At 43.4% G+C, this 26,923-nt stretch overlaps 2 protein-coding genes and 1 long non-coding RNA gene across 3 annotated transcripts in view; 1 reads left to right on the forward strand and 2 right to left on the reverse strand.

The window, feature by feature from the left end:
* Positions 1–866: 866 nt before the first annotated feature.
* Positions 867–8,655, reverse strand: C28H3orf38 (chromosome 28 C3orf38 homolog). The gene is given in 4 exon segments (XM_064166880.1): positions 867–2,128; positions 6,471–6,707; positions 8,485–8,530; positions 8,532–8,655. Coding segments are annotated over 4 exon segments (909 nt in total). The 5' UTR covers positions 8,594–8,655; the 3' UTR covers positions 867–1,564.
* Positions 8,656–13,715: 5,060 nt separating this feature from the next.
* Positions 13,716–22,475, forward strand: LOC135187948 (uncharacterized). The gene is made up of 3 exons (XR_010307515.1): positions 13,716–14,050; positions 15,838–16,045; positions 22,289–22,475. It is a non-coding gene; the product is annotated as an uncharacterized LOC135187948 (long non-coding RNA).
* A 148-nt stretch (positions 22,476–22,623) lies between these two features.
* Positions 22,624–26,923, reverse strand: part of ZNF654 (zinc finger protein 654) — a 48,494-nt gene continuing 44,194 nt past the window's right edge. Inside the window, 6 exon segments of the mRNA XM_064166916.1 lie at positions 22,624–22,631; positions 22,993–23,049; positions 23,052–23,103; positions 23,105–23,178; positions 23,181–23,463; positions 23,465–25,309. Of these exon segments, the coding sequence (XP_064022986.1) occupies positions 22,624–22,631; positions 22,993–23,049; positions 23,052–23,103; positions 23,105–23,178; positions 23,181–23,463; positions 23,465–25,309 (2,319 nt within the window).

Genomic DNA, 26,923 nt, shown 5'->3' on the forward strand with positions numbered 1-26,923 from the left:
CATTGTAAACCCTGCAGGCAAGCAAGAAGCCACTTTGCTGTGCAGAAAAGGCCAGAGCCTAAGCGAGCCAGGTGACTCAGAAAGCTGTACGGCTGCAAGCAGAAAGCTGCAGCCTTGCGAGCAATAAGCCAGTCTGAGCATCCTTTCAGCACCCAGACCTTGTCGCAGCCTTAGCACACCAAGAGAGCAGGCTACTGCCACACCAAAACACTCTTCCATTTGCTAACTGGGAAACCTCCATGCAAGCACTGGAGTCCAAGATGGGAAAGGTCCCAGAGCCCTGAGCGAATTCCACCACAGCCAGCCTGGTCTGAGGACTGTGAGAAACTCAATGGGGCAGCCAAGAGAAGCAGAACCACCCTGCAAACCAGGAGAGCCCCAAGAAAAGAGAGCAAGGGGGAAGCTACTTTGCTCCTGCCTTCCCAGCTCTTAAGCCATGGCAAGATTGCCAGGAAGTAAAGCTGCAAGTGTCATCAGGTTTACTCCAACAGCCACCACATGGCTCAGCACCACTTTGCTTTGTGTCTAACTTGGTACAGCATGAACCACACTCTTTGGATTATAAGCACAGTGTCCTGGAGATACTAAGTTCATGAGCAAACTGACTTTACTCCTATAAAGCCTCTTTGTAAAGGTTCTTTTAACTCTGTGCCTAAATGCAGCTGTTCGGCAAGAAGGAACCTGTCGAGTCTCCACCTAGTGGGCAAGTGTCATATTGCACCACAGATTCTCCTAGTCTGAACACGGTTTTGCATTTTTCCAATTTGCTTCAATTGTTTAAATTGCTGAATATTGCCCGTGTACTGTATGTATCCATTGCAAGTATCTTTCACAAGTCAACAATGACCCTATAAATAAAGGCAAGATTTTTATATTAATAAACATTAATATTTTTTATTAACATCTCTGCCTTATTTATAATTCATAAATTCCTAACACAGTTTGTCTGTATTCATTACATAAGGTAAAAGGAAAGGAAGCTATTAGCCAAAAGGAAAATCAACTTCAGTGATTTCCATGAATTGTCCCATTAAACGACTGTGATGACAGCAGTTACCATTCACATTGCTTTGCCTGTTCTGTCCAAATACTCCTGAAGCAGCAGACTTTTTCTGGGGGGACTTAAAACATTCATTTAGACCACTCACCAGTTCCAATCTCAAAAAAACAGATGCAACACCTTCTTGTTACAACTCACATGAAAGCTTAAACTAGTGACCTGGAACAACCTACAGTTTGTGAACTCAGAGTGACCCAGTTTACTATATACTGTTGACAACAGATTTTTTTACCATAACCATGGTTTGTAACCAAGAATTATCAAACTAACTCCATTCCTTAGTATAAAACCTAAAGTAATACTCAGAAATATTTGTTAGTTCTTGGAAAGGAGCACAAAAGAATCACCCGCATTAATACGTTGGACTCTGTAGCATCACTTTGTCATCCATCAAATCTCAAAACAGACGTTGCGTTGCTGCAACCATTTCAATATTCAGTTGTGCGCCACAAGTGCTGCTGAGTTCCCCTCTTCGCCCAGCTGTCACAATACTGCTCAGAATTTCTAAGGTTCAAACACAGTCAGTTCTTTCCCATCATAAAACTCTTGCAGTTGACTTGATTTGTATTTTATGGAGGGGTTTTCAACTTGCATCCCAGGTTCCAGAGCACTCTGTCCAACTATTTTAAGACTCACAACTTTTATTTTCCATGTGTTTTCCCTAGAGGGACAGCTAATGAGTCCAAAAATTTGTTCAAAGATGCCCAAACAAATGTTGTCTCTATGTACTGTGCCAGCTACTGCTACCAGCACTAGCCCATGTCGAGACATGACACATTTCAGTCCACTGGCATGCAAATTAGGATTGAATAGAAGATATTCTTCTTTAACCAGTGAAAGTAAGCGAAGGCTCACCATTTCTGCACCAACATATTCTTCTGTGTTTTTTTCTAACGTGTTGTAACAGAACTTCATTTTGGCATTCTCCCAAAAATGCTGTGGTCCCCATGTTTCTTCAGATTTTACTCCCAAAGGATGTTGAGAATTAAGGAGTTCAAAGAACCACTGACAGAATTCTTCTCCTAGACCACGAATATCATCTTGTGACTTTTGCCTCTCTCCATGACTCTGCAATCACACATTATTTTTTTAGAAATCGTTAGCATTAACATGTAAGTTTACCAGTGAGAAAAATGCAAATGATGTAAATAGTTATTTTAAACATTTTAAGTCTTCTTCAAGTTTCCTGAGACAGTCCCTAAACAAAAACAACAAAGTAAAACCTTATTTATTATTATTACTACAATTCTAGAATTATTATTTTTAGAAGCATGATCTAGAGAATCAGATTAGAGTCTCCAAATAACAGTTCTTCAGTTTACAGCTTGCAAACAAACAGGAAAATTCTGGTTCTGTTGGAAAAGAGCAGGGGAAGAACTTCTGAACAACTTGTATGAAACCAGGATCCTCACACCAAGAGACAAAATTCCTGCTATGTAAAAACTGCCTTGGTTAGTAACATTTCACTGGCTTTTACAGTATCAGAAGAAAGCTACAGAAAAACAAGGATACAGACCCAACCTGAAAAGCTAACGTATTATTGAGGCATATCAAATACTACAAAGTGCTTACAAATACGCTATTATGCTGACATATTTTTTCCTGCTGCATATTGCCTTTGGTCTCCTTGTTTTAGTCACAATTTTATTTTGATGAGTTCTGTTGGTTTCTGCATCTTCATATAGCTGATAAGAACAAATAGTACTTATTGAGAAGTCATCTTTTGAATATGCACGTCCTAATACCTGGATCTGAAAGAGCATTTCTGATCTGTAGGATAGTATTGGCCAGTGAAAGAAAGAGTGAAACTACTCAAAACACATCTTCCGCTAATTCTCCATAGGTTATGAACAAGCCACTTTGTAACAGGTTAAACTGAACCTGTCTCTCTCCCTTGACACAGAATTGAGGGGAAAACACACAAAAAAAACCTCTGAGATAAGACAAAAAGAGTGAGATAGGAGTTTACTGAGCAAATCAGATAATCATAGTACAAATGCACAATTATCTTAACCTTTTTGCAGGAAAAACACAGCAGAAAACAGCAGCAAGCGGAAGCAAGTGAGCTAAAAACCTCAGTCAGGGAGCTCCTCCCCGATCCCTCCCTGTCCTGCTGCCATCTCAGCAAAAGAGAACCAGCATCTAAAACCCAAAACTGAAAAGCAGAAACAGGAACAGTAAACCTTCCATATTACAATCTCAACTTCAAGCCCTGTAATACTTTGCTCCAGGCAGCACTTTCATTTTGAAGCTGGCATGAGGCAGGATGGTACAAATAGCAGAAGACTCAAACTCAACCTATTTGTTGGGAACTGGCTGAAAAAGAGGGGACATGAGCCCCTAGAAGCTTGTACAATCAAGCCCTTGGATGTGAGGTCTGAGCATTGGAACTGCAGTAAACCACAGCACTGTGTGTGAATCATAGAATCAACCAGGTTGGAAGAGACCTCCAAGATCATCCAGTCCAACCTATCCCCCAGCCCTGGCCAGTCAACCAGACCATGGCACTAAGTGCCTCAGCCAGGCTTTTCTTGAAGACCCCCAGGGACGGTGCCTCCACCACCTCCCTGGGCATCCCATTCCAATGGAAAATCACTCTCTCTGTGAAGAACTTCTTCCTAACATCCAGCCTATACCTACCCTGGCACAACTTGAGACTGTGTCCCCTTGTTCTATTGCTGGTTGCCTGGGAGAAGAGGCCACCTGGCTACAATGTCCCTTCAGGTAGTTGTAGACAGTAATAAGATCACCCCTGAGCCTCCTCTTCTCCAGGCTAAACAACCCCAGCTCCCTCAGCCTCTCCTCATAGGGTTTATACTCCAGGCCCTTCACCAGCTTTGTTGCCCTTCTCTGGACACCTTCCAGCACCTCAACATCTCTCTTGAATTGAGGGGCCCAGAACTGGACACAGTACTCAAGGTGTGGCCTGACCAGTGCTGAGTACAGGGGAAGAATAACCTCCCTTGTCCTGCTGCCCACACTGTTCCTGATGCAGGCCAGGATGCCATTGGCTCTCTTGGCCACCTGGGCACACTGCTGGCTCATCTTTAGCTACTATCTATCAGTATCCCCAGGTCCCTTTCCTCCTGGCTGCTCTCAGCCACTCTGGCCCCAGCCTGTAGCGCTGCTGGGGGTTGTTGTGGCCAAAGTGCAGAACCCTGCACTTGGCCTTGTTAAATCTCATCCCATTGGCCTCTGCCCACCCATCCAACCTGTCCAGGTCCCTCTGCAGGGCTCTCCTACCTTCCAACAGATCAACACCTGCTCCTAGCTTGGTGTCATCTGCAAACTTACTGATGCTGGACTCAATCCCCTCGTCCAGGTCATCAATAAAGATACTGAACAGGACTGGGCCCAGCACTGATCCTTGGGGAACACCACTAGTGACTGGATGCCAACTGCATGTGGCACCATTCACCACCACTCTCTGGACTCAGCCTTCCAGCCAGTTCTTGATCCAGCACAGAGTGAATCTGTCCAAACCATGAGCTGCCAGCTTGGCTAGGAGCTTCTTGTGGCAGACAGTGTCAAAGGCTTTGCTGAAGTCCAAGTAGACTACATGCACAACCTGCCCCACATTCACCAAGAGGTTAACCTGATCATAAATGAGCGTGAAGAAGCTCAGAGGAATTTGTCCTTGAGCCTTCTGATGAACAGCTTCTGTGGGACTCTGTGCAGAGTAGAAGGGAAATAGGAGGAATATGCAAATGCCAATATTTAGGTGCACTAAACGCTCTTGCAGTAACTGCAAGTAGGGAGGATTACGCATATTCAAATACTTAGATGCGCCAAATGCTAGTGAACCAGTAGTGAACCATTTTGCATGCTGCATGCACTCACTTTTCTCACCCTAACTGAGAAGTATGTGATTTTGTAACTTGAAGTCTGATGCTCTCAACAAACCCGGATTGCTTGACAGCTAACTCACATTGAGTCGTCTCCTTGCTTTCCCATTCCCTTCTGTGCCTATTTAATCTGTGTATATGTAGTGTGTTTATCTCTGCTTTCTCTTACAACAGCCAAGATATTTTACTTAATAAAACCCATCCAAATCTTCCAAGGTAAGGTGATGTATTTATTTTTAACAAGATCTAAATGTACAGTCACTTTGTAGGACTTCTCAGTATTTGCAACCTGACAACAAGACTTCTAGAACTAAATATCAAGTTTGCTAACATCAAAGTCTAGTTAGTATTAATTATGCTTTAAGTAAGTATTAAGTAATTAAGTAGGAGACATTTGTAGACTTCTATACAGAAATGTGGTATTTATTCCACAATAAACTGTAATAAGTTTTTAATTGTTTGGGGTAGGTCTATGTTACCTATTTTTTCAAAATGGTGAGGGCCACAAGAGCAAAGACAAACCAAGAGCAAACAAAGATGTATGTTACATTTCTCATTCTTTTTGAACGTGTATAAAGTACTTGGCTTCAACCATAAAACTCTGGTATGGAGTAACACTTGTGCTCTTAAAAGAGGTTTTTTCAAAGCATACATATGCAAAAATGTTTTGAGAACAATTTTCAGGTAAATCATAATTCTCATCAGTCAAACTCTGAGAGAAAGTTGAACAGCTACAAGCTTTACAGTCCAGCTGGTGGGGCTGCTGCCCATTAGGTTTCTGAAGTACTTTTAAGAGCAAGGTGGTTATTAAGAACTACCTGATAAACATCCAAGACAAATAAAACGCTTAAAGTTCATTACACCACAAGGATTTGCTAGATGGACCTGACACTGCTACAAATTTTATATTTCAATAATATAAAAATTCACTAAAATTCATTCTGCACTCTAACTGCAAGAGGTAAGAAGGAAAAAAGCTTACAAACAGTGCTATTAATACTGTCTCTAGACAGTCTGACAGACATTTTCACCCTATGATGTACTACCAACAGCATCTCTTCGCTCTGCTCTGGGATGTGCTTTACCAAGGTATCACTAGTGTCTGATACTTGAAGATGGCTGGAAATCCTGGATCTATATGAAACGTTTAAGAAGGTTCACCACATAAAAAACTACATGAAGCTATGCAGAGTTTCTGTCCCATTAAAACTGTTTTCAGTTATCCTTGAATCCACAGAATTATTTGTAAATACCTTCCACTTTCCCTTACAGTACAACTTAAAAGCACAAAGACTCCACATATTAGAGCTCAAGTGATTTAATATACTTTGCAGGCAGAGCAAAAATCTGTACTCTGCAAGTGATATGTTGGCACAGACACCCTTAAATTATGCACTCAAAAAAATTAGTAAAAACCCAATTGAAATCAAACCGTAAGTTAGAGATTCAGTGCCTTCTTAAACACAAATGAGAGCCACATACTGCACATACGTTAGAAATTTACACTGGTTATCCAGCACAAGCAGTGCTAAGCATCCCCAGGTCTTTCAGAAAGCAGTGCTCACCTTTGCCTTTGGTCTTCTCTCCTCTGACTCTGAGGCTCCTGTTGTCAGCTGCCTACGCCAGTACTGCTTTACACGATCAATGAGAAGATGTTTCTCAGAGGAAGGAGGCACTGGAATTCCTTGTGCTGCTAAATACTTAAAAATTATTTCTCGATAGACCTTCCTGCGTTTCAGAAGTTCCTCAGCACTCTGGCTGTAAATCAAAATGGCATGAATGGCTTCTGCAAGTAAAGAAATCTGAGTTAGCTAGCTGCTGTAACTCAAAATGATGCTATTTCTTAAACTCCTGGCCAGCAGCTCCAAACGCCTAATTTGTTTGCAAACTGTAATCTGACCTAACCATACCGGACACCCAAAGACTTGGGAATGTGCTTTAAAGATGAGGCTCTTTTAATTGAAAACTTTGCTGCCTTGTAGTTCCTACTTCCAGTATTGATGACTGCTTGGAACTTACATGTAATTTAAGCTTGATGAGAAGGAAGCAAACTTTTTCTTCCAAATACATTACCTATTACCAAGTACTTTCAGCTCTTTAGAAACTTCAAATGCCTCAAGAAGTATAATATTCTTGCACACAATGCATTTCAGTATGCTTCCCGAGACACAGACAGCTGTAACCTCAAGATAAGTTCCTTTAACATTAAATCACTTAAGGCTTCCTGCTTCATGTCATTTTTCCACACAAATATTCCCAAGTTCATAAGAAAACATCATGCCTTGCAGATAATGACAGTGCCTTCAAATGTAACATTAAAAAAAATTCAGCTACAAGGGGTCTTAGCAAAATGAGGAAACACGACAAACTTTAACTTCACTATCTAAAGTAGTAATGGTTGCCACCTGCCACCTGTACTGAGGGTAGGTACTTCAGATATTACCTGTAAGGACCTAAGTTTAAATAAGAGAAGACTTAATAGCTGAATTATAAAGAATTAGTATCTTTTAATTTATCCTACAATCACTGCCAGTAAGCAGATTAAAAAAGAAGAAACCAATAGGCTTAAGATCTTTTTAGAGATGTGTTTGGCAATTCTTTTGGGTTTGGGCTGTACTAGATGAAATACGTCCATTGTTTTTGGCTAATGAGCACATTTCAGGGCAATATGCTGAGTGGCCTCGGTTACTCGCAAGTGAAATTCGGTTTTACGAAACACAATCTCAGCATGTACAAGGCAACGGGGGTGGTCACAGCTGAAAAGAATTAAGTTCAATAATATCTGTGTTTCACCTTTTCGAATCTGAAAGCAATGTCACCAACTCAACAGCAAGAGACGCCTGGATTGTCAGTAAGTTTCCAACCGTAAGAGCGCACAGGCAGCGGCTGCACGAACACGCAGGGGCGGGCGGGGCGGGGAGGGAGCTGCAATTCTGAGGCAGGAGGAAGTGCCTCAGGTCTGCAATGTGCTAAGCGAAGCCCCGGGAAGTGTTAAAACCCGCTGTGGATGTGGCGCTAAGGGACACCTGCTCAGCGAGGGTCTGGAATACTACCGTTAACGATGGGACTCGTCCGATCTTGAAGATCTCTTCCAACTTTATGGTTCTACGCTTTTACTTCAAAGGCGCAGGTTCCTCGGCCAAAACCCCCCACGCTCCCAGCAGCCAATCGCGGCGTGCTGGATGCGGGGAAGCCAGCTGGGAAAAAAGACTTCCAAACAGTTAGAACCCAGCAATATGTGCACAGCTACGCATTTAACCACAGCACTACACGGGTCAGGGTGCGGCGAAACTCCCCTGGGCACCTTCGGTACGCGGCCCTGCCCTGCCCACCCAACCCAGCCGGCCGCGGAAGTCAACCCGCGGCGGCGGCAGACGCGCTCGCAGCTCCCTGCCGCCGGGCTCCCAGCTGGCCGGCGGGCTGTGGAAGAAGAGCACAGGGCCCTGGGCGGCAGCGAAACGCCCAGCGGGGTGGGGGCAAGTCCCAGCACCCGCGAGAGGCGGAGGGCGGGGGTGCTGCTGCGGGGCCGGCGCCTCCCCGCAGGAGCTCAGGCACCCCTTGGCGACACTCCGGGTGCACCAGGCGGTTGGTGACGGTGTCCGTCAGCGCCATCAGTCCTCCGTCTCAGGAACTCCAGGAGCTCTCGACACCCGGCTCGCTCCCACTCGCTCAGGCCCAGCGACGCCATGGCAGGCCCAGCGCTCCGGAACCAGCGGCGCTGCCCCTGCCCCGCCTGGAGCTCTGGAACGGCAGCTCCTGTGAGGGACCGCCGCGCCCTGTCGATGGACGCCGGGTGGAAAGTGCGACATGGCACTGACGTTCCTCCCGTGAGCCGGCCGCTGCTGCCAGGAACGGAGGGCGACCGGGGGCCCGGCCTCCGGCTCCCCGCACTCTTGCGTACCTCAGCCCCGAGGCCAGCCCCTAGCGACCGGTGGAGACAAGAGCCAGGCGTGGAGAGGAACCCGGCAACTGCAGCCCAGACCACAGACAAAGCCACAGGGAAGTGGACCTGCCTGTTGTATGCACCCATGCACAGTTTAGGTGTTTGCCTGGCTCCTCCGTCAGATGGGAGACTTCTCACCCGTGCCTCTGCCAGCCGCCACGAGAATGGGATCATGTGGTGTCCTCATCAGGGCCACTGGTGGACGAGCTGCGGCGCAGCCTGTATGCTGGCGGCAAGGGACGCTAGCGGAGGGACCTGGACACGCCGCAAAGGTGGGGCCCGTGCCAGCCTTAGGCAGTTCAGCAAAGCCGAGTTCAAGTCCTGCACCTGGCGCAGGGCAGTCCTGGTCCTAATCAAGAGAAGCTTTGCCCAAGGACAAGAGAGGTGATACTGCCCCTCTGCTGTGCTCTTCTGAGACTCCACCTGGATACCTTGTTCAGCTCTGGGTCCCCCAGCATGACTGACGTGGACCTACCAAGCAGATCCAGAGGGAAGTGCTGTAAGGTACTGGAGCACCATTCCCTGTGAGGGCAGGCTAAAAGAAGACTGCAGAGAGGCCTTTCAGTACTTCAAGGGGACCTGTAGTGATAGGCTGAGGGGTAACACGCTTCAAACTGATAAGGATAGATACTAGAAGGAAGTCTTTACTGTGAGGGTGGTGAGGCACTGGAGCAGGTTGCCCAATGAGTTGTGGATGCCTTGTCTGTAAGAGGGAAGGTTGGTATGAGTTCAAAGATGTTGCTAGTCTTGTAGGAAAAAAAAATGAGAGGCAAAAGCCCCATTTGGAGCTAGGTGCCCACTGCTGTCAAGGAACATCAAAAAATGTTTCTATAATATCTGAAAGGCAAGAGAAAGGCCCACGGACAACCTCAGTCCTTGTTAGATAGAGAGGGGAATAGAGTGACAAAGGGTGAGGAAAAGGCCGAGTGCTTAACACCTTCTTTGCCTCAGTATTCAATAGTGGGACAGGTTGTCTCCCAGGACAGCTTGACTCCTGAGCTGGCAGATGGAGTCAGGGACAGTACAGTCCCCCTCTAATCCGGAAGGAAGAATTAAGGGACCTGCTGAGACATTTGGATCCTCACAAGTCCATGGGACCGGATGGGATCCACCCTAGGGTGCTGAGAGAGCTGGAGCTGAGCTGGCCAAGCCACTCTCCATCATTTATCAGCAGTCCTGGCTCACTGCAGAGGTCCCCAGAGACTGGAAGCTGCCAATGTGATCCCATCCACAAGAAGGGTTGTAAGGAGGAGCCAGAAAACTACAGACCTGTGAGCCTGACCTCAGTGCCAGACAAGGTGATGGAACGGGGCATCCTGAGTGCCATCACAAAGCACCTACAGGATGGCCAAGGGATCAGGCCCAGCCAGCATGGGTTTAGGAAGGGCAGGTCCTGCCTCACCAACCTGATCTCCTTTTATGATCAGGTTCCTGCCTAGTGAATGTGGGGCAGGCTGTGGATGGAGTCTACCTGGACTTCAGCAAAGCCTTTGACACTTATCTGCCACAACAAATTCCTGGCACAGCTGGCAGCTCTTGGCTTGGACAGATTCACTCTGAAATGGGTCAAGAACGGTCTGGAAGGCTGGGCCCAGAAAGTGGTGGTGAATCTTTATTGATTATCTGGATGAGGGGATTGAGTCCAGCATCAGTAAGTTTGCAGATGACACCAAGCTAGGAACAGGTGTGGAGCTGTTGGAAGGTAGGAGAGCCCTGCAGAGGGACCTTGCCAGGCTGGCTGGGTGGGTAGGGTTCTGCACTTTGGCCAAAACAACCCCAAGCAGCACTACAGGCTGGGGACTGAGTGACTGAGAGCAGTCAGGCAGAGAAGGACCTGGGGGTGCTGGTGGATGGTAGCTGAAGATGAGCCAGCAGTGTGCCCAGGTGGCCAAGAGAGCCAGTGGCATCCTGGGCTGCATCAGGAACAGTGTGGGCAGCAGGACAAGGGAGGTTATTCTGCCTCTGTACTTATGTGCTAGTTTGAAGCTAGCTAGAGTGTTTTGGTGGTAAGAACTAGATCACAGGCTGTGAAAGAGAAACAATCGTGATGTCTACTTCACTCGTAGACCTGCTGAGATGTACAAGAACAAGAATCCAAACATAGATAAGGGAGAGACACTGTCTGTCCAGGCTGTGGGCTGCATTTCTGTATCTAACCTAACCTGCTTTCTCTCTGATTAATCCATCTGCTTCCTAACCCCCCTGGTCAACCCTCTACTCTTCCTGGGGCACAAGGCAACATCTGGGGTAAGGTATAGAGGGGTGAGGGAAGGTGGAAGGGCAGTTCCTGGGGACTCAGGTTTCTGGGAGGGGAGTTGTGTTTCTGTATTACCTTTTACCTTGTATATTTCTGTATATACTGTAACTATCTGCTTGTATATTCTGCTAGCTGTAAATATAAGCAGAATATACAAGCAGATATAAATGGAAGGTGTCCAGAGAAGGACAACAAAGCTGGTGAGAGGCCTGGAACACAAACCCTGTGAGGAGAGGCTGAAGGAGCTGGGGTTGTTTAGCCTGGAGAAGAGAAGGCTCAGGGGTGACCTCATTGCTGTCTACAACTACCTGGAAGGGAGGCTGTGGCCAGGTGGGGTTTGTTCTCTTCTCCCAGGCACCCAGCAACAGAACAAGGGACACAGTCTCAAGTTGTGCTGGGAGAAGTATAGGCTGGGTGTTAGGAGGAAGTTCTTCACAGAGAGAGTAATTGGCATTGGAATGGGCTGCCCAGGGAGGTGGTGGAGTTGCCATCCCTGGAGGTATCACAGTATCACAGTATCATCAAGGTTGGAAGAGACCTCATAGATCATCAAATCCAACCCTTTACCACAGAGCTCAAGGCTAGACCATGACACCAAGTGCCACGTCCAATCTTGCCTTGAACAGCTCCAGGTGTTCAAGAAAAGCCTGGCTGAGGCACTTAGTGCCATGGTCTAGTTGACTGGCTAGGGCTGGGTGCTAGGTTGGACTGGATGATCTTAGAGGTCTCTTCCAACCTGGTTGATTCTATGATTCTAAGTCATCTAGTCCCTTCCCATTCATTGAGCAGGGGCATCTTCAGACTGAGTTGCTCAGAGCCCCATCCAGCCTGACCTTGAGAGTTCCCAGGCATGGGGCATCTACCACCTCTCTAGGTGACGTGCTTGTGTTTCATCACCTTCACAGTAAACACATTTATTTGCAAGTATTCCATCCACGTCTGCACTAGGGTGCCAGCCCTGGGGCATGCAGCGACCTCCCCTCCTTGGCACTTGGAAGCCAAACAAGAGATTCAAAGAACAGAAGAAAGTAAATCTCCCACAAGTGTTTAATGACTGATTTCCATTGTTGATGCAGAAACAAGGCTCCCAGCAGGATCCAGCTGTGCACAGTAGTGGCTACCCACAGATTTTCAGGAATGGCTCCGTGTTCTTGCTCAGGTTCAGGCAGATGCTTTCAGTGCAAACTGCCCTTGGAAATCTACTGATAGGCTTTAAGCTTTGGCAACATCTACAGTGGTTCCTTCAGCGGGACTGATGTATCTTTGGAGGTCTGAGTAGCAGCGTTGCTGACATTGCCTTCCACACGTGACTTGGGGAAGCTGTTGGACACCTCAGGAACTAATGCAAAGCAAAGTTACACATGCCTGCAAGACTGGGAAATCTGAAGTAAGTTTTGTAAGCCAAAGCTGCTTTTCTACTACATGAAGCTGCTTTTCTACTACATGCAAAGCAGACAAACCCATTGCCATCAATCTGGTTGTGTATATATATATATATATATATATATATATATATTTAGTATCTTCTTTTCCCTTTCCTATACATCTTTATTAACTCCTCTACCTCAAATACCTTTTATTTATTGTTAAAGTTTTAACTTCCAAATCGAAGTGAGACAATTTATTTGGGTGTGTTTTGCCTTTTCCTCTCTGCATCTAATTCCTTTTCTTTGAAAACAAGGTGGGGGGGGGAGAAGGAAAGGCATCCATCAGTTTTTATTGGTTCTATTAACTACATTTGAGTCTCTGGGAAATTTAAACTAGAACTGATAAGGGGCAGAATAACCAATGATTAAGAAAAAGGAGTAAAGACAAAAAAGGTGAAAGAAGTTAGCTATGGACCATAAGCTATGACGACTGGTGCTGAAAGACAGATGCAAATGAGTGCTTGGGCTCATGGTGGGAGAAAAAGCAGATACTGCAATCAAACCCATAGGTGGACTGATGAAGCCACCTTTTGATGATAAAGCTGCGGTTTCAAAACCAAGATGGTGTAGATTTTGTGAGAAAACACTGTCACTTAAAGGCAGGAGTTAAATGAGTGGTGTTCCTTTTGCATATTTAAACACTTGTTATTACAGTTTGGACCTGTAATAACAAATGCCTGCTCTCAAAGTCTTGTAAACCAAGATAGGACACATGCATGAACAGAGAATGCAATCCTACGCCCCCATACTTTGCAGCTGGTTTGGAGATGTATCGAAATTGTCTGTGCGAATCTCTCCGGTTCATTAGAGAGAAACCCAACACGTGCAGCTATTCTCTTGCTTATAGCAGTGCATTAAAATAAACTGAAATGTTGAATTCCTTCAGATGAATCCTGCACACAAAATCAGAAATGCATCTGAAAAATACAAAAGACCTTTCCTTCATTTTGCCTACATGTCAATAAGCCTATGTAGATTTGGGGGGGTAATACTTAACAGAGTCTTTTAGAATTCAGGCAGGAAAAAAAAGCAAGATGCCATTATAAAAATTGAGATGAATGCTGTGCTTGAAATGAGTTCTTTGGTTTTCATTATAAAAATTGAGATGAATGCTGTGCTTGAAATGAGTTCTTTGTTTTTTACTTTTCTTTTATTTTCTTTTTTGTTTTTCCCCCAGAGGTGGGGGCAGAAGAAGATAGGTCCAGGTCACAAAGGCACTGCTCTGACACCACAAGATAGCAGCAACGTGTACAAGGCTGTTTGGATAGGGAGGAACTGAACTTGGTTGAAACTCAAGCGACGATTTGCCTCCCCGCTCACGCGTTCAGCCGGGTCCTGCAGAGTGTTGCCAGCCAGAACGAGCAGCAAACGGCTCCGCGCACCCCCACTGAGTCTGCCGCGGTGGCAGAAGCGGCAGCAACAGCTTTGATGTTAAGCACAAGCGGCAAAGGTACTCTCACGGTACCAGACACGGCTCTGGCCAATACGGCAGCGGTATCCATGCATAGTCCCAACCTGGTAGTGCCTGGCAGTGGCACTAACCCTATAGTGGGCCCTTTTCAATTTCAGCCACCTTCTTCTTGTCACTTTTCATCTGAGACTTGATGTGGGAATGGAGAAGTGGACTAAGGATAGCTAAGCTTAAGAAGCAGGATGGGAGAATTCATAAGCTTGAGATGTTTGTGTATAAATTAGGGAAGCAGAATGATGCTTTTGCTTTGCCTTCTGAATGGTTTTGTGTCTCTGCTGTTAAGAGTTCAGTGTGCTCCTAGGAAACCAGCTCAAGCTGGACTGTATCAATTACAGGAGGCACTGTCGAACCTACTGCTTGAACAGTGTTGAAAGCACTGAACCGGTGGTGACACAGGTCCACTTCTTATACCTGTGATTCTGCAGCCAGAACGACAGGGATGTTTGATGACAACACCAGTGGTGGTGCCTGACCTGGCACAAGAAAGACATACAGGAATACAGAGCTCTTGTAGGCAGATACCAGAGGTCAGGTTACTTTGATCTGCCCAGATTATGTAGGGGTAGAATCTATAACCATAGCAGATGCTAACAGTGGGTCTCTGGTTGACTATGTTGTAGGCCCAAAGTAAGCCTACCTATTACTGATAGGTTGGTGGATTGAAGAGATGGAACCCATCTACGACAGAGAGATCTTCACTCCTGCACACTTTGGAAACCGAGAAGCCAAATAAAGCCACAGCTTATCTATTGCCTCAGGAGTGGACGCAGTCACCAAACCTGACTGCTTCTCCCTTGAGTACCCCTTGGGGGTGGAAACACACACACCACTTGGACAGGTTATGAACTGGTCCACACTGCACCATAGCTGAGTGGAACTCCTAAGAAAATCTGCAGTGTGCATTCTGTCCCTTAGTGGTAGGACACCCACCTGTGATGCAGGAACTGCAGTGTGCATTCAGTTGGGTGTGCATTGTCCCTTAGTGGTAGGACACCCACCTGTGATGCAGGAACTGCAGTGTGCATTCAGTTGGGTGTGCATTGTACCTAGTCGGTAGGCACCACCCACTGTGGTGCAGAAACTGCAGTGTGCATTTCAGTTGGGTGTGCATTTCTGTCCCTTAGTGGTAGGGACAGCTGCCTGTGATGCAGGAAACTGCAGTGTGCATTCAGTTGGGTGTGCATTGCCCCTTAGTGGTAGGACACCCACCTGTGGTGCAGGAACTGCAGTGTGCATTCGTGGATGTGCATTCTGTCCTAAGTGGTAGGACACCCACCTGTGATGCAGGAACTGCAGTGTGCATTCAGTTGGGTGTGCATTGTCCCTTAGTGGTAGGACAGCTGCCTGTGATGCAGGAACTGCAGTGTGCATTCAGTTGGGTGTGCATTGCCCCTTAGTGGTAGGACAGCTGCCTGTGATGCAGGAACTGCAGTGTGCATTCAGTTGGGTGTGCATTGTTCCTTAGTGGTAGGACAGCTGCCTGTGATGCAGGGAGGCCCAGGTTCGATTCCTTAGTGGTGCACACACTGCAAAGCAATCCGATCTCACTGTGAGTCAGAGGGAACAGGAACTGATCCGTGATGTCCATTGTTTGGTATTGCTACTTGTCTATTGAACATAAGATCTAGCTAGAGTTCCCCTTGTCTAATGTAGAACCCGTTAGGAAAACTCTGTGGTTTTCTCTCTTCTTTTTGGGTGATTTCTGCTAGCACTCCTGGTCATACCTATTGGGTAATGTAAAAAACCCATCACATATGGTGAAATTCAGTGTATTCCACAAAATTTAACTGAAAGAGCTCAGAATATGTATAAGTTGTTTCAATTTCATTTCCAGATATCCATGACACCCATAGAAAACTTATGAAGGCATCACTGTACACAAATATGAAAGACATAAGACCTGAAATTCCTGTTGCATCTCATCGGATGAAAAGAAGGACTGTTTCCTGATCCCAAGCGGATGAGAGTTCTGAACAGTGTCAGAATAAAGAATTATTTGCCACCTGGACTTTGTTGCATGTCATCTAGACACTTCTTTAATGGTATGTATGATGCAGGGATTATGGTATAGAAGAAGAGGGGTGGAATGTTGTGAATTGAAGGGTTCCAGGTTGTCTCAGATTTCCTAAAAAATACAGAGACCAAGATCTGTCCCAGGGAACAAACTGGATGCTTCCAGATGTTGTACTTGTTATTTCAATCCTAATCCTGCAAACACTTTATCAGTGGGCAGCAAGGTCGATTCATGCTGTCTTCTCCTTTCAGCTCTCTGGAGGCCATCCTTATCAAGGTAAACCATGTAGGAGTAGCCTGTAGGCTGTGACCTTCAACACCCTGTGATAGTAATTTCAGCCCTGTTTGAGCCTAAATGGGAAACAGTGGTGGGGGAAGACAAGGCAGTTTTGGTGGTTTTGGTTTGCTTGAGGGAGGAAAGTTTTGGGGGGAATTCTTATGTTATCCCATATTAGGTGTTAAGGATTCATGTCCACCGGATCTTCCTGTACGTTTCCAAATACAACTTGTCTGTGTTTTCCTCTCTAATGCAGCAAGAGCAGCATTATTTTACTGCCCCATTTTCAAAAGAGCAAAGTGAAGTGATCAGGTCTGTCATGCTCTCAAACGGAAAATGGCTGTCAGAAGCTACTATTTGAATTACATTGGCCATTGCATGTCATGGAGGGTTCCACGACATTGCATTAACTCATTTCACCACCACTGATTTTGCCACCCCAAGCTAAATTTTCAAATGAGTTATAATAATGTTGCTGATGCTGACAGATAAGAGATATACAGCCTGAGAGGTTACAAAAAAGGACAGCAGGTGTGTAGTCCATGAAGCACTCTTTAGCTGTAACCCCCATTAAATTACACGTCACAATCCTGAATTGCTGTTATACTTCTTAGCTGCCATCATTCATACTGTGTTAATTTCATCATTCTAAGAAATAAACACAAGCAAATATTGACTGCAGATTTTGATTCCTGTACAAGAACATTAAGAATGTATAGGACTGTGAATAAGAAATGTAAATAACTCAGCATTTTCTAAGGAGATTTGAAGGAAAAAAAAATTACACTTTACAGTGTGGGCATGAGGCCTTGGCAGGGGCCTGAAGCTGGTGAGCTGAATTTTAGCTGTGTCAGGGGGAGGGGAGACAGCAGGGGTTAGAGAGGTATGTTGTTGGTGGGGGAAACACATTCAAGGCCTGAGTTTTGGCCTGGTTCAGAGGGAGACTGTATGAAGCTTTGGCCTCAGGAGGTTTTTTGGAGGACTGTGGCCAAGATGGACTATGGATTTTCTGTATTTGTTGTGCTTTGTACTGGAATGTGTAGCTCTCAATAGCCCTTCCGTTTAGACTTTGCAATTCTATCCAAGCCAGAGTGGAGTCTCTAACACCTTTAAAAAGGGTTAAAGAGCCTGCCTGGCTTCTTAAACAGCCACAGATTAATGGTCTCCCAAGCTGGGAGGAGTGGCTGCAAACTGCCTCAGTGTGTTCATGCCAAAAACGGCAGAGCTGCCAACACCATCTCTGAAATAGCCACCACTTGCATTTCTGCAACTGCCAGGTGCAAGTTGGGAAGAAGGGAGACAGATGGAGTGGCTGACTCCACTGTCCCCAGCTTCCAGTGCTCTCCCTGCCATGCTGCGGAAGTCATTGCCTGCGCTTACACCTGCGTCACACCACACCTGCTGTGGGGCCAGGTAACCTGTGTCGGCTTCCTCATCCACCTCAAACCAGGCACATGGCTACTCACTCCTACCAGGTCTTTCTGACCACGGCACCATGTTGCCAACTGGTAGGAACTGCTGCTCTGGCTCCTTCGGCTGCAGCTACCACCCCTGGGGGCACAGAACCGGCCCCACCAACACGTGTCCTAGGTCTGCATAAGCCGGGTCTGCTTCAGGGATGGTGAACCTGGATCAGTTTCCTCACCAGCAGGAACATGGAGTGGGAGCAAAAAGGTAAAGCCCACAGTTGGAGCCTGCTCCTCGCAAGCTCTGTGTTTCCCCCTCCACCAACCTAACACTCAGAATAGCTCCATTTTAGGCTTCCAACTCTGTATTTTTTCCCAATCCAAAAACTATTAAATTTCAAAGTTGTAACTTCTTGCTCAGAGGACAATGAATCTGACTTGGTTTAAGGAGTGCAAAAAGCTTGTTAGCCTTTCTCAAAGGAGTTAAACAGTACACTCTGGATTGGATAGAATTGCACAGTTTAAATGGCAATGCTATTCATAACTACATAGTACAGTACAAAGCATATAAAAAATGCAAAATTCAGTCAACCTTGGCCACGGTTCTCAGAAAAATCTTAGCAAAAACTTCATACAACCTCCCTCCAAACCAGGCCTCAAATAAGCCCCTCCCCCCCAGGACCATGTGTCTCTACCCCTAGCCTCATATCCAACCCAAGTGATGCAGCTAAAATTTGGCTTGGCAGCTTCATGCTCCTGCCAAGGCTACTCCAGGTCTCACTGCCCTGCATGGCAAAGGGAGCAGCATCAGGAAGAAGAGAGAGGAAAAGAGAATGGACTAACTCTGCAAGCAGTTTTATAGTGGTGCAGGATTTATGACAATAAAGGGTGGAGTGTTACGGTTTGAAGCTGGGTGCCTTTAAGAACCATAGCGCTGAGGGCCTCCAGAGGCTAGATAGGTCCAGGAAGTGGACCAGAAAGTGTAACTTATTATTTCATTCCCTTTTCAAAGGGGTTAAAGAGCCTGTCTCGCTCCTTAATCTGAGGCAATGAGAGAGAGGAATTTCCTTCCTAACCCTGGGTATTCTTGCATATACTTCAATAGACTAAGTCTATTCAAATCCCAGCATCTACACCTGGAACATCAAACCCTGGCAGCTTTACAGAGGTTCTGTACAACAAGTGTACCAAGGCAACTCCGAACATTGCAGCAGTGTTTGCAGAGCGATCCCCCAAAAGACAAGATCAGTTTCTATCAACAACAAGGACAATGTTTTATTGAACAAATCTATGTACAGTACAAAAAAAGTTTTTAAAATGAAACACTACTGTTGATTTATTGCAGTTTGATGGCTCAGTTTTAATTTGTACTCTTATATAAAATGCAAAGGAAAATAATTTAAATTCAACAAGGAAGCACAAATTTCCTTTCTTGCTGAACCTGTAACAGCTTTTACAAATTAAGAGTCCCAAAATGCATACACTGCATTTACTCAGAAAGGTGTTACACAGTACCAAATAAATTAAGAAAATAGTAACACTACCACCCCTGTGTCTTTTGTCCATAGCAGTGGTGTTATACAATGAGTACAGCTGAACCTTCCATGTGATATTAAAATCACAATGTTTAATGTTATAAATTACCCAAACTATACAGTTTATAGTTTTCCATGAAGTACCAGTGACCTTTCCCCACAGATATGGCCACTTTCAATCTACTTTCAGTATTTCCATTTTTAAAAATTAGAACTCATGTCACCTTTACAGTGAACTCTGATCAGCTTAGACAATCTTAAAGGAAAGGCTATATCTGAGTTAGAGCCACCTGGAGGAATGTTATTAGAATACTATTATCAGCAATGACATGTACAAACTTTGATCCAACAAAGCTCCTAAGCTCATGTATAACTTCGGGCAGCTTTAAGATACTTTCACGCTTACATTACACATGTATTTCAGTATTTATTGAATCAAAGCAATAGATCTTGAAGAAGTAGTTCCAATTATATGATACATTGCTTAATGCCTGGGGAAAAATGTTTTTCAGTTCTAGATGTGGAACATCTTCCAGCTCTAGAAGTTGCAGGCTTAGAGTAGGACAATTCTCAACATACTCAGTCCTTAAAAAGCATGTAGAATTACATGTTACAAGTATCCTTTTTCTCCTATTTTAAGTTGCTTAATACTGCAACTATCTGATCATACCAACAAGTGTCAGAGAATAAAGAAAATGCAAATTCTTTTGAAATAAAGCAATCATTGCTTACAATGAAAGTGTTACCACTCGCTACTTGTAAATCAGTCAGCATATTCCTGATGGGTGTTAGGTGATGCTAGTGTTTGCTAACTTAAGAATTCAGTTTTTCCAATTGTCCAAGATGTATTTACTGAACACTTGGTATAAAAAACAAATGGTAGTGTCCAAAAAAAGGCATCTTTGAACAAAAATGAGTTTAATGCAGGTACAAAAAATTATGGTCACAGTTTATGCATGTACATAGATGCATTTATCTACACACTTTAAAACCAAAAGAACCCTCCCACAAGTCTCAATCACATTTTGAAAGCATCTTCCAACACATGGAGCTCCAAGAAAAGGCAAAAAAAAAGCACCAAATAGTAAAGGTACATTAGAACAAAAGTTGTTTGTGTAAAGTCTTTATCTATTGACTGAGCTTTCAGATTTTAAAAACTGTAATACTTTGAATATCTTTTGGAAAGAAGAGCTTAAACAATTTAAGCAAATTTAACTAGATTAACAAGTTAAACAAAGACAGGGGAGCCTAGGAACACCCGAGGTAACAGTCCTTAAAAATTAATGGGTAACTTCAAAATGAAAAATGTGAAAATGCTTGCTAAGGTCAGTTAATCTTGTTTTAAAAATCTGCCATGTATTTAGCTATGTGTATCTATGTATTATAGAATAAATTATGCATTTCAGTCAGTTTTGAAACTGCCAAAAAAAATTCTTTGGTGCCTCAGATGTGGGCAGTCATCAGTACTGATGTGATCCAACATACCTGTGATCATAATTTTATAACCTTTTACGTTAAGCAACTCAAAGTTAAGACAATTCTTTTTTGTAATTCAAAAGAACTTGATTTGGAATTTGTGGGTTTTCACCTCCCATGAAGGGAAAAGGTAGAGAATTAAGGCAAAATCTGTTGAATTTCACAGAGGATTATTAGTTAGGCATTGCTGAACTACTAAGTTTCAGAAATACTTAGCTATTTTACAAATGAAAGTTTAGGTCCACAAGTGTAAGACACTGCTTCATGAACAGATCTTTCTGTCCCTTGCTTTAATCAAGCTGATCATATACTATACATGCATGGTGATGAACTATTCAGTAAGCAAAGCAGGCGAGTAGGAGCTCAGTTTTTGTACATCTCTCTGATGACTCCTCTGTACACTCCAGTTTTCACCACTGTACCTTCCATGTACTGAAGTTCCAGCTACCAGCATAGACTAGGATGCCAAGTAAAGCATTTTTAGGTGGTAGGATAGCATAAGATAAATTAAAGATTAAATCAGCACAGTAATTGGACACTACACGTTTGCCATGGCTTTGGTCTTCCCACACCTATTTGGGGTGGTAAGACCAAAAACTGCAACAGCATCTTTTGGTTTCCAAAATGTCTGGAATTGCAGTGTTAATACACATCTGAATAACTCAAATTTCCTGTCTTCCCATTCTGATTGTTTCTATGAATACTGAAATTTGGATAAAGTGCTTAACATTTAAGTCTAACTGCTTCACTCATGTCTGGGAAAGGCTAGCTTTTTAAGAGATGCTACCTGGATAGAGTTGTAACATGTCTTAGAGTCAATACCTGTCTACTGTCTAGAGAAAGGAAGAACATGAGCACTTAATGTACCACCATTAATCAACAATATAGGTGAAATAGGCTCTGATTTTTTTCCAACCCCACACATGCTATGCTTTTGTTTGCCCTTTTTTAGCCTCCAAAAAGAAAGCTGTCCCAAGTTCTTTTCAGTCGCATCAACAGCTGAAGGACCTTTGTATTTGTATAAAATCAGTTTAACACTGTCCTGCAATGCAAGCTTAACCTTCCTCACGTTCTATGTTTGCTTCAGCCTGCTTCTGTTTATAGCCTGTGTATGTACTACTTGTGTTAGTCTTCCTGCACCTACAACAGATGCTTTACAGGACACCCTTGGCCTTGAAAAGGGCTTCTTGCACATCTCATTTCCACTATGCATAACTTTTACACTTAATATCACATCAACTTACTTTCCCTGGTATGCTCTGTACTTCCAAGTTTTAGACTATGTGAACATTCCATCCACCCAAGATTTCTTTCTACATCCCTCTTTTTGGCTTCTAAATGTATTAAATGAGCTCTGTGTTTTCAGCAGATAAGGGGAACCAACATACTCAAATTAAAAAAAGAAAAGCTGGTTGCTCTATGCACTTCTGCATATTATAACCAATGTAACACCTTTTGGTATGATTCCTTCCCAGCTGTGTGGAGGGACATTCTTTTGCTACACGTTTCAACTAAACTTTAGAACTGGCTGAGTTTTACACCTCTGCTTTCTCAACTATATGCCCTTATTTTCCCTAGGCCTTCAAGATACAAAGACTGCACCTGCTAAGCTTCAATCACACATTTGGAAATGTACGTGGCTGTTCAGGTAACTGGTACTTTGGGGATTTCATAGTAACCTTTCTGGACTCAAGATCTGCAGAGCTCCTACTGTTCCTCTGTGAATTTTGTCTACAAAAATAAGTTTTATTTTTAATCAAGGTCATGGTTTGTTTGGGGTTTTTTTGTTTGGTTGGTTTTGTTAGTAATTTGAGACTGCTTTATGATTAAGGCCAACTGGGAAACGGACTGATGCTTCTTCATGTAGTGTGTTCTTAAATCACTCCTCATTTGGTAGATTTTCCAACACTGAATCAGGCACCTGTAAAAGAGAAAGCACCGGGATCAGAATGAAGCCTAATCACTGCAATCACTCACCTAGAAGAGTGCTTGTGTTTTCAGTACGTTTAGTTTCAAACATGTAGGGAAAGACAGGTTGAATTAGCTCCTTCTGTGTTACAGTCAGTCTTTTGCATTAGAATTGCCTAACAATTCTCACCACCTCTTCCTCATTTTAAACATGCCCAATTTCACTTCTAATTTAGCACTATATTGTGATTCCGCTGTCTAAGTTTTAGCATACTACACTTGCTAAGTCATGTTTGTCTTGGCCTGTTCTCAAAATCCTTTTTGGTAGATATTAACCTCCAAACAAATCAAACCAGTAGAAATACAAGACTTACTTTCATCATCTGAATCAAATCCAAAGAGCGTCTGCACATTCTTTTGTGCAAGGTGGCCTCAAGTGCTTCTGAATTACAGTAGATGGTCAAGCAGCTTGCCCATCTAAATCTTTTCTGTTGATTTGCTACAAAATGTATCTTGTCTAGAATGAGTATTTACTTCATCAGTCAAAATTTTTCTACGTTTGGCATGCTAATGTATCTTTCATCAAGGTAACTTGGAGGCAATGGTCTAAAATATGGTTTTGTTAAAATGACACCATATGAAGTATTCTCTGTTGCCTGATTTGCTTTAGCAGGTACTGGCACAGCAGCAGCAGCATTATTTTGTGGTGCATCATGACAATTCTGTAGAACTGGTAACACTGACCCATTTTCTGTCCTTGTTTTCATCTGCATTCTGTTGTTCAAAGGTATTTCTGATGATTTTGATGATGTCTGATCTAGTTCATTGTGCCCATTGACTAGGCTGGCTCTCTGACAACTTTACAGTTTCAGATTTTGAATGTAACAAAGGTGTCTTTTGGTCTACCAAACATAAAACTGCAGCACCACCCTCAGATAAGCTTTCATTTCCATTGTGAATTACATTATTTGCTTTCTTCTCAACACTCTGAATATAAGTCTTTGGTTCTGTAGAATCCTTCCTTGACTTCCAAGTTGGAATTGGTAAATCTACAGTTTCTTTTTCATTAACAGATTCATCATCGTTTTGATAACTGCAAAGTTCTGAAAGATGATCTGAAGAATCTTTTTCACTTGTATCTTCTGAGCATTCTAGTGTTTTATTTAAATAATGCTGAGCCTCATGATCATACAGCAAAGGGAGCTCCTCGAACAGCTCACAGCACTCTGCAAAATTGCATTGAGCTTTAAAAACGCTATGACTTTTTGTATGTTCTGCAAGCTCAGCTGACAGCTTAAATCTCTGATTACAATTAAAGTGTAAACAAAAATAAACATTTGGATATACATGTCTCTTCAGGTGATCTATAAAATGTTGGGAGTCAGCAAATTTCCTCTGGCAGAACCGACATTTTCCATTATTCCATTTCATTATATGCTCCTGCACCTTCAGATCAGCTGGATGAGCTTTTCTTGCATGTTTATTGAGGAATCTTATTTTTTTAAACACTCTAGTACAGCCACTAGCAGGGCACTTAAAGGTGCCTTCCTCATCCATAGGATCAATGTCTTTTTGAGGGCAAAAAGCTCCATTCACTTTGTGCATAACAGGTAACTCTTTCTGGGAACTCTCTTCATCTTCAGGCAAACTTTCTGTACTTAAAGCATCAACAACGTTGTTAAAACAGCTGTCACTACTGTTCTCAGTAGCATCATCCTGGTCATTTAGATGATTTTCCACTGTATTGAATACCTGTTCTGCATGCTCTTCCTCCACTTGGACCACCTGGTCAGCACTTGGAGCTATTGCAGTCTCTGGTTCATCTTTAGAACTATCAGAATTCCCATTCTGAAGAGACAGAGAAACACCTGAACATTCTAGTTCATTAAGTACAGGAGCCTGCTGACCAGCCTCAAGAACTGCAGCAATATGTTGCCTTTCTGTCTTCCTAATATGATTCTTTAAGTGCTTCAACATAAGTCCTTTTTGTCTGAACTTCCTAGTGCAAAGCACGCAGGAAAAACTGCCCTTTTTTTGGTGAGCTTGTGCATGTTTCACAATGTGACCACCAAGAAATTCCTTGTTGCATATCACACAGCGATGCCTTGGTACAGTTGGATCTAACATTTCAGATGCTCCAAGAACCTCGTGGTTCTTTCTGGCACTACCTTTGGACTGGGTTTCAGAGAGGTCTTCAGGGTCAAGCTGCCTGTTGCTCACATCCGTTGAACAGACACATTCCTCATTCAGAGCCCTATAATCTGTCTTCTCCGTGTTTGCAGTGGAGTTTTCCAGTGTACTTTCACACAAACCAATAAAGGCTTTATCCCCTAATAATGCTAAACAATTCTGTTTGATCATCAAGAAATTCCAAAACTCAGGATCAAAAAACAGCCCCTTTTTCAGAATGGGAAGCAATTCAAAGCGCACACGGTTTTGGACAGAGCTAGCGCACTCGTTGTACTCTTCGTCTGCACACTTGTACAGGTGCTCAACAGTGTAGTAAGATTCCAGTGTGCGCTCCAGAAAGAAGACTGAAAGAGCACATATTCTGAGGATCTCCAAGTCATTTGGCAGAAAATGAGCAATTGTTTTATAAATAAGACTTTTCATGCTGGGATCCTCACGAAGGTCCAACTGCAGGGCACACCCACATATCTCAACACATATCTGAAGGCCATCTTCACCAACCTGCAGAACGGAAATGACAGCGTACATAGTTATACAGGATGCATACTAGTTGAAAGTAAAATAAAAACAGTTCCACAGGGGAAAAAACAACACAACCGCAAAAAAAACAACCAAAAAGCCTAGCATAAGCAGTGTCCAAATATCTGAACATCATCATCCTATGTATTGACATTCACCTTCTTGCAAATAAAAGAGTTCAGAAGGCCCTTAGGTGATGTTTGCTAGCAGGACGTATGCATTATTTTTAATGCTCAAAACAAGACAATAAAATACAGGTACAAAAATGCTCAAAAGTAACATCTGGTTTGCACTGAAAGCTATTACAGCTATTGTCAGCAAAGCTTCAGAAACTTCTGCCACATGCAGTTCTATAAGGACAATTATTTGGGGAGACTGCAGGAAATCACATTTGATCGAGCAGTATCTTCTTCTGCCTCTTTATTATGTAGGCTGTTTCACACTACAATTGGGCAGTTACCTCTGTATTTGTCCCTGCTCTAACTCATTTACCATGCATTGCATGAAAATACAGGTGATAAAATATTACCCTCTATTTTGAATAATGACTAAAAGGGAAACCATAAGAAGTGCCAGCCAAGCACTCTAAAAGGCCTGATCTTTAACGACTGACAAACTATGTGTCTAATATGCACGATTCCTATTCCATGCTTCAGGCTGCAGGCCTTGCCCCCAACATTTAATCCAGAGAGATGACCTAAAACATAATGCCCAACAGGTAGCACATTAAAGTAAAAAAAGCTCCAGGAAGCTTAGAAATAACTAATACCTACCTGTATATAAATGTGTTAAGAGACACATACAATGCTCCCTATGTAGTTATCCAAACCCACAATCGTTCAGAAGAAAATACAAGTAGTGTTAAAACAAGTATTTTGGAATGCATACCAAAACTGAAATCTTGGACCCCAGTAAATCGTTATTTAGAACTGTACAGCAGCCCCTGTGACAAGACAGTTTATCATTCACTTAGGGCACAGAATATGAAAGAGCTCTATTCAGTCAGGTTGATAAAACACACTTACTTGGGAAAACCTTGCTCTCCTGTCTGCAAATGGTGCATTACACCTTTTGCAGGTGTTTGTATAGGACAGTGTAAGACTAACATCTGAAGCATAAAAACAGACTCCTGTGAAGCAAAATTATGTTTTTTCCTATCTTAGTCTAACTTTTCCTTAATGTTCCATTAAGCACTTCAGATTTGGTCAAACAGGTGAAAAGACTCAAAACTTAGTAATACTGAGTGAAAGGCAGATACAACGGCATCACACAAGTCCTATTTCTTTAAGGAGCCAGGAGAAAAACAAAAACAGCAACAAAGAACACCTCAACAAAACCACACCACCAAACAACACCAACAAAAAACCTACTGAAGGAAAACAAACAAAGCCAATAACCCCCCCCCCCCAATGCATCTTTCACATTTATTCCATACTTCGTTAGTTTCCTCTTTCATTTATAGAGGATGACATTCCTTAAAGTCACTGCAGGCAGAACGAAAAACTCAGTAGTCAATAAAGAGAACAAAACAAACCCCAAACATTTCAGATCAGAGTGTGCTTCAGTATTATGACCTTGACAATATTAAGTTAGTGT

The sequence above is a fragment of the Pogoniulus pusillus genome, chromosome 28 (genome assembly GCF_015220805.1).
Source record: "Pogoniulus pusillus isolate bPogPus1 chromosome 28, bPogPus1.pri, whole genome shotgun sequence".
NCBI lineage: Eukaryota > Metazoa > Chordata > Aves > Piciformes > Lybiidae > Pogoniulus > Pogoniulus pusillus.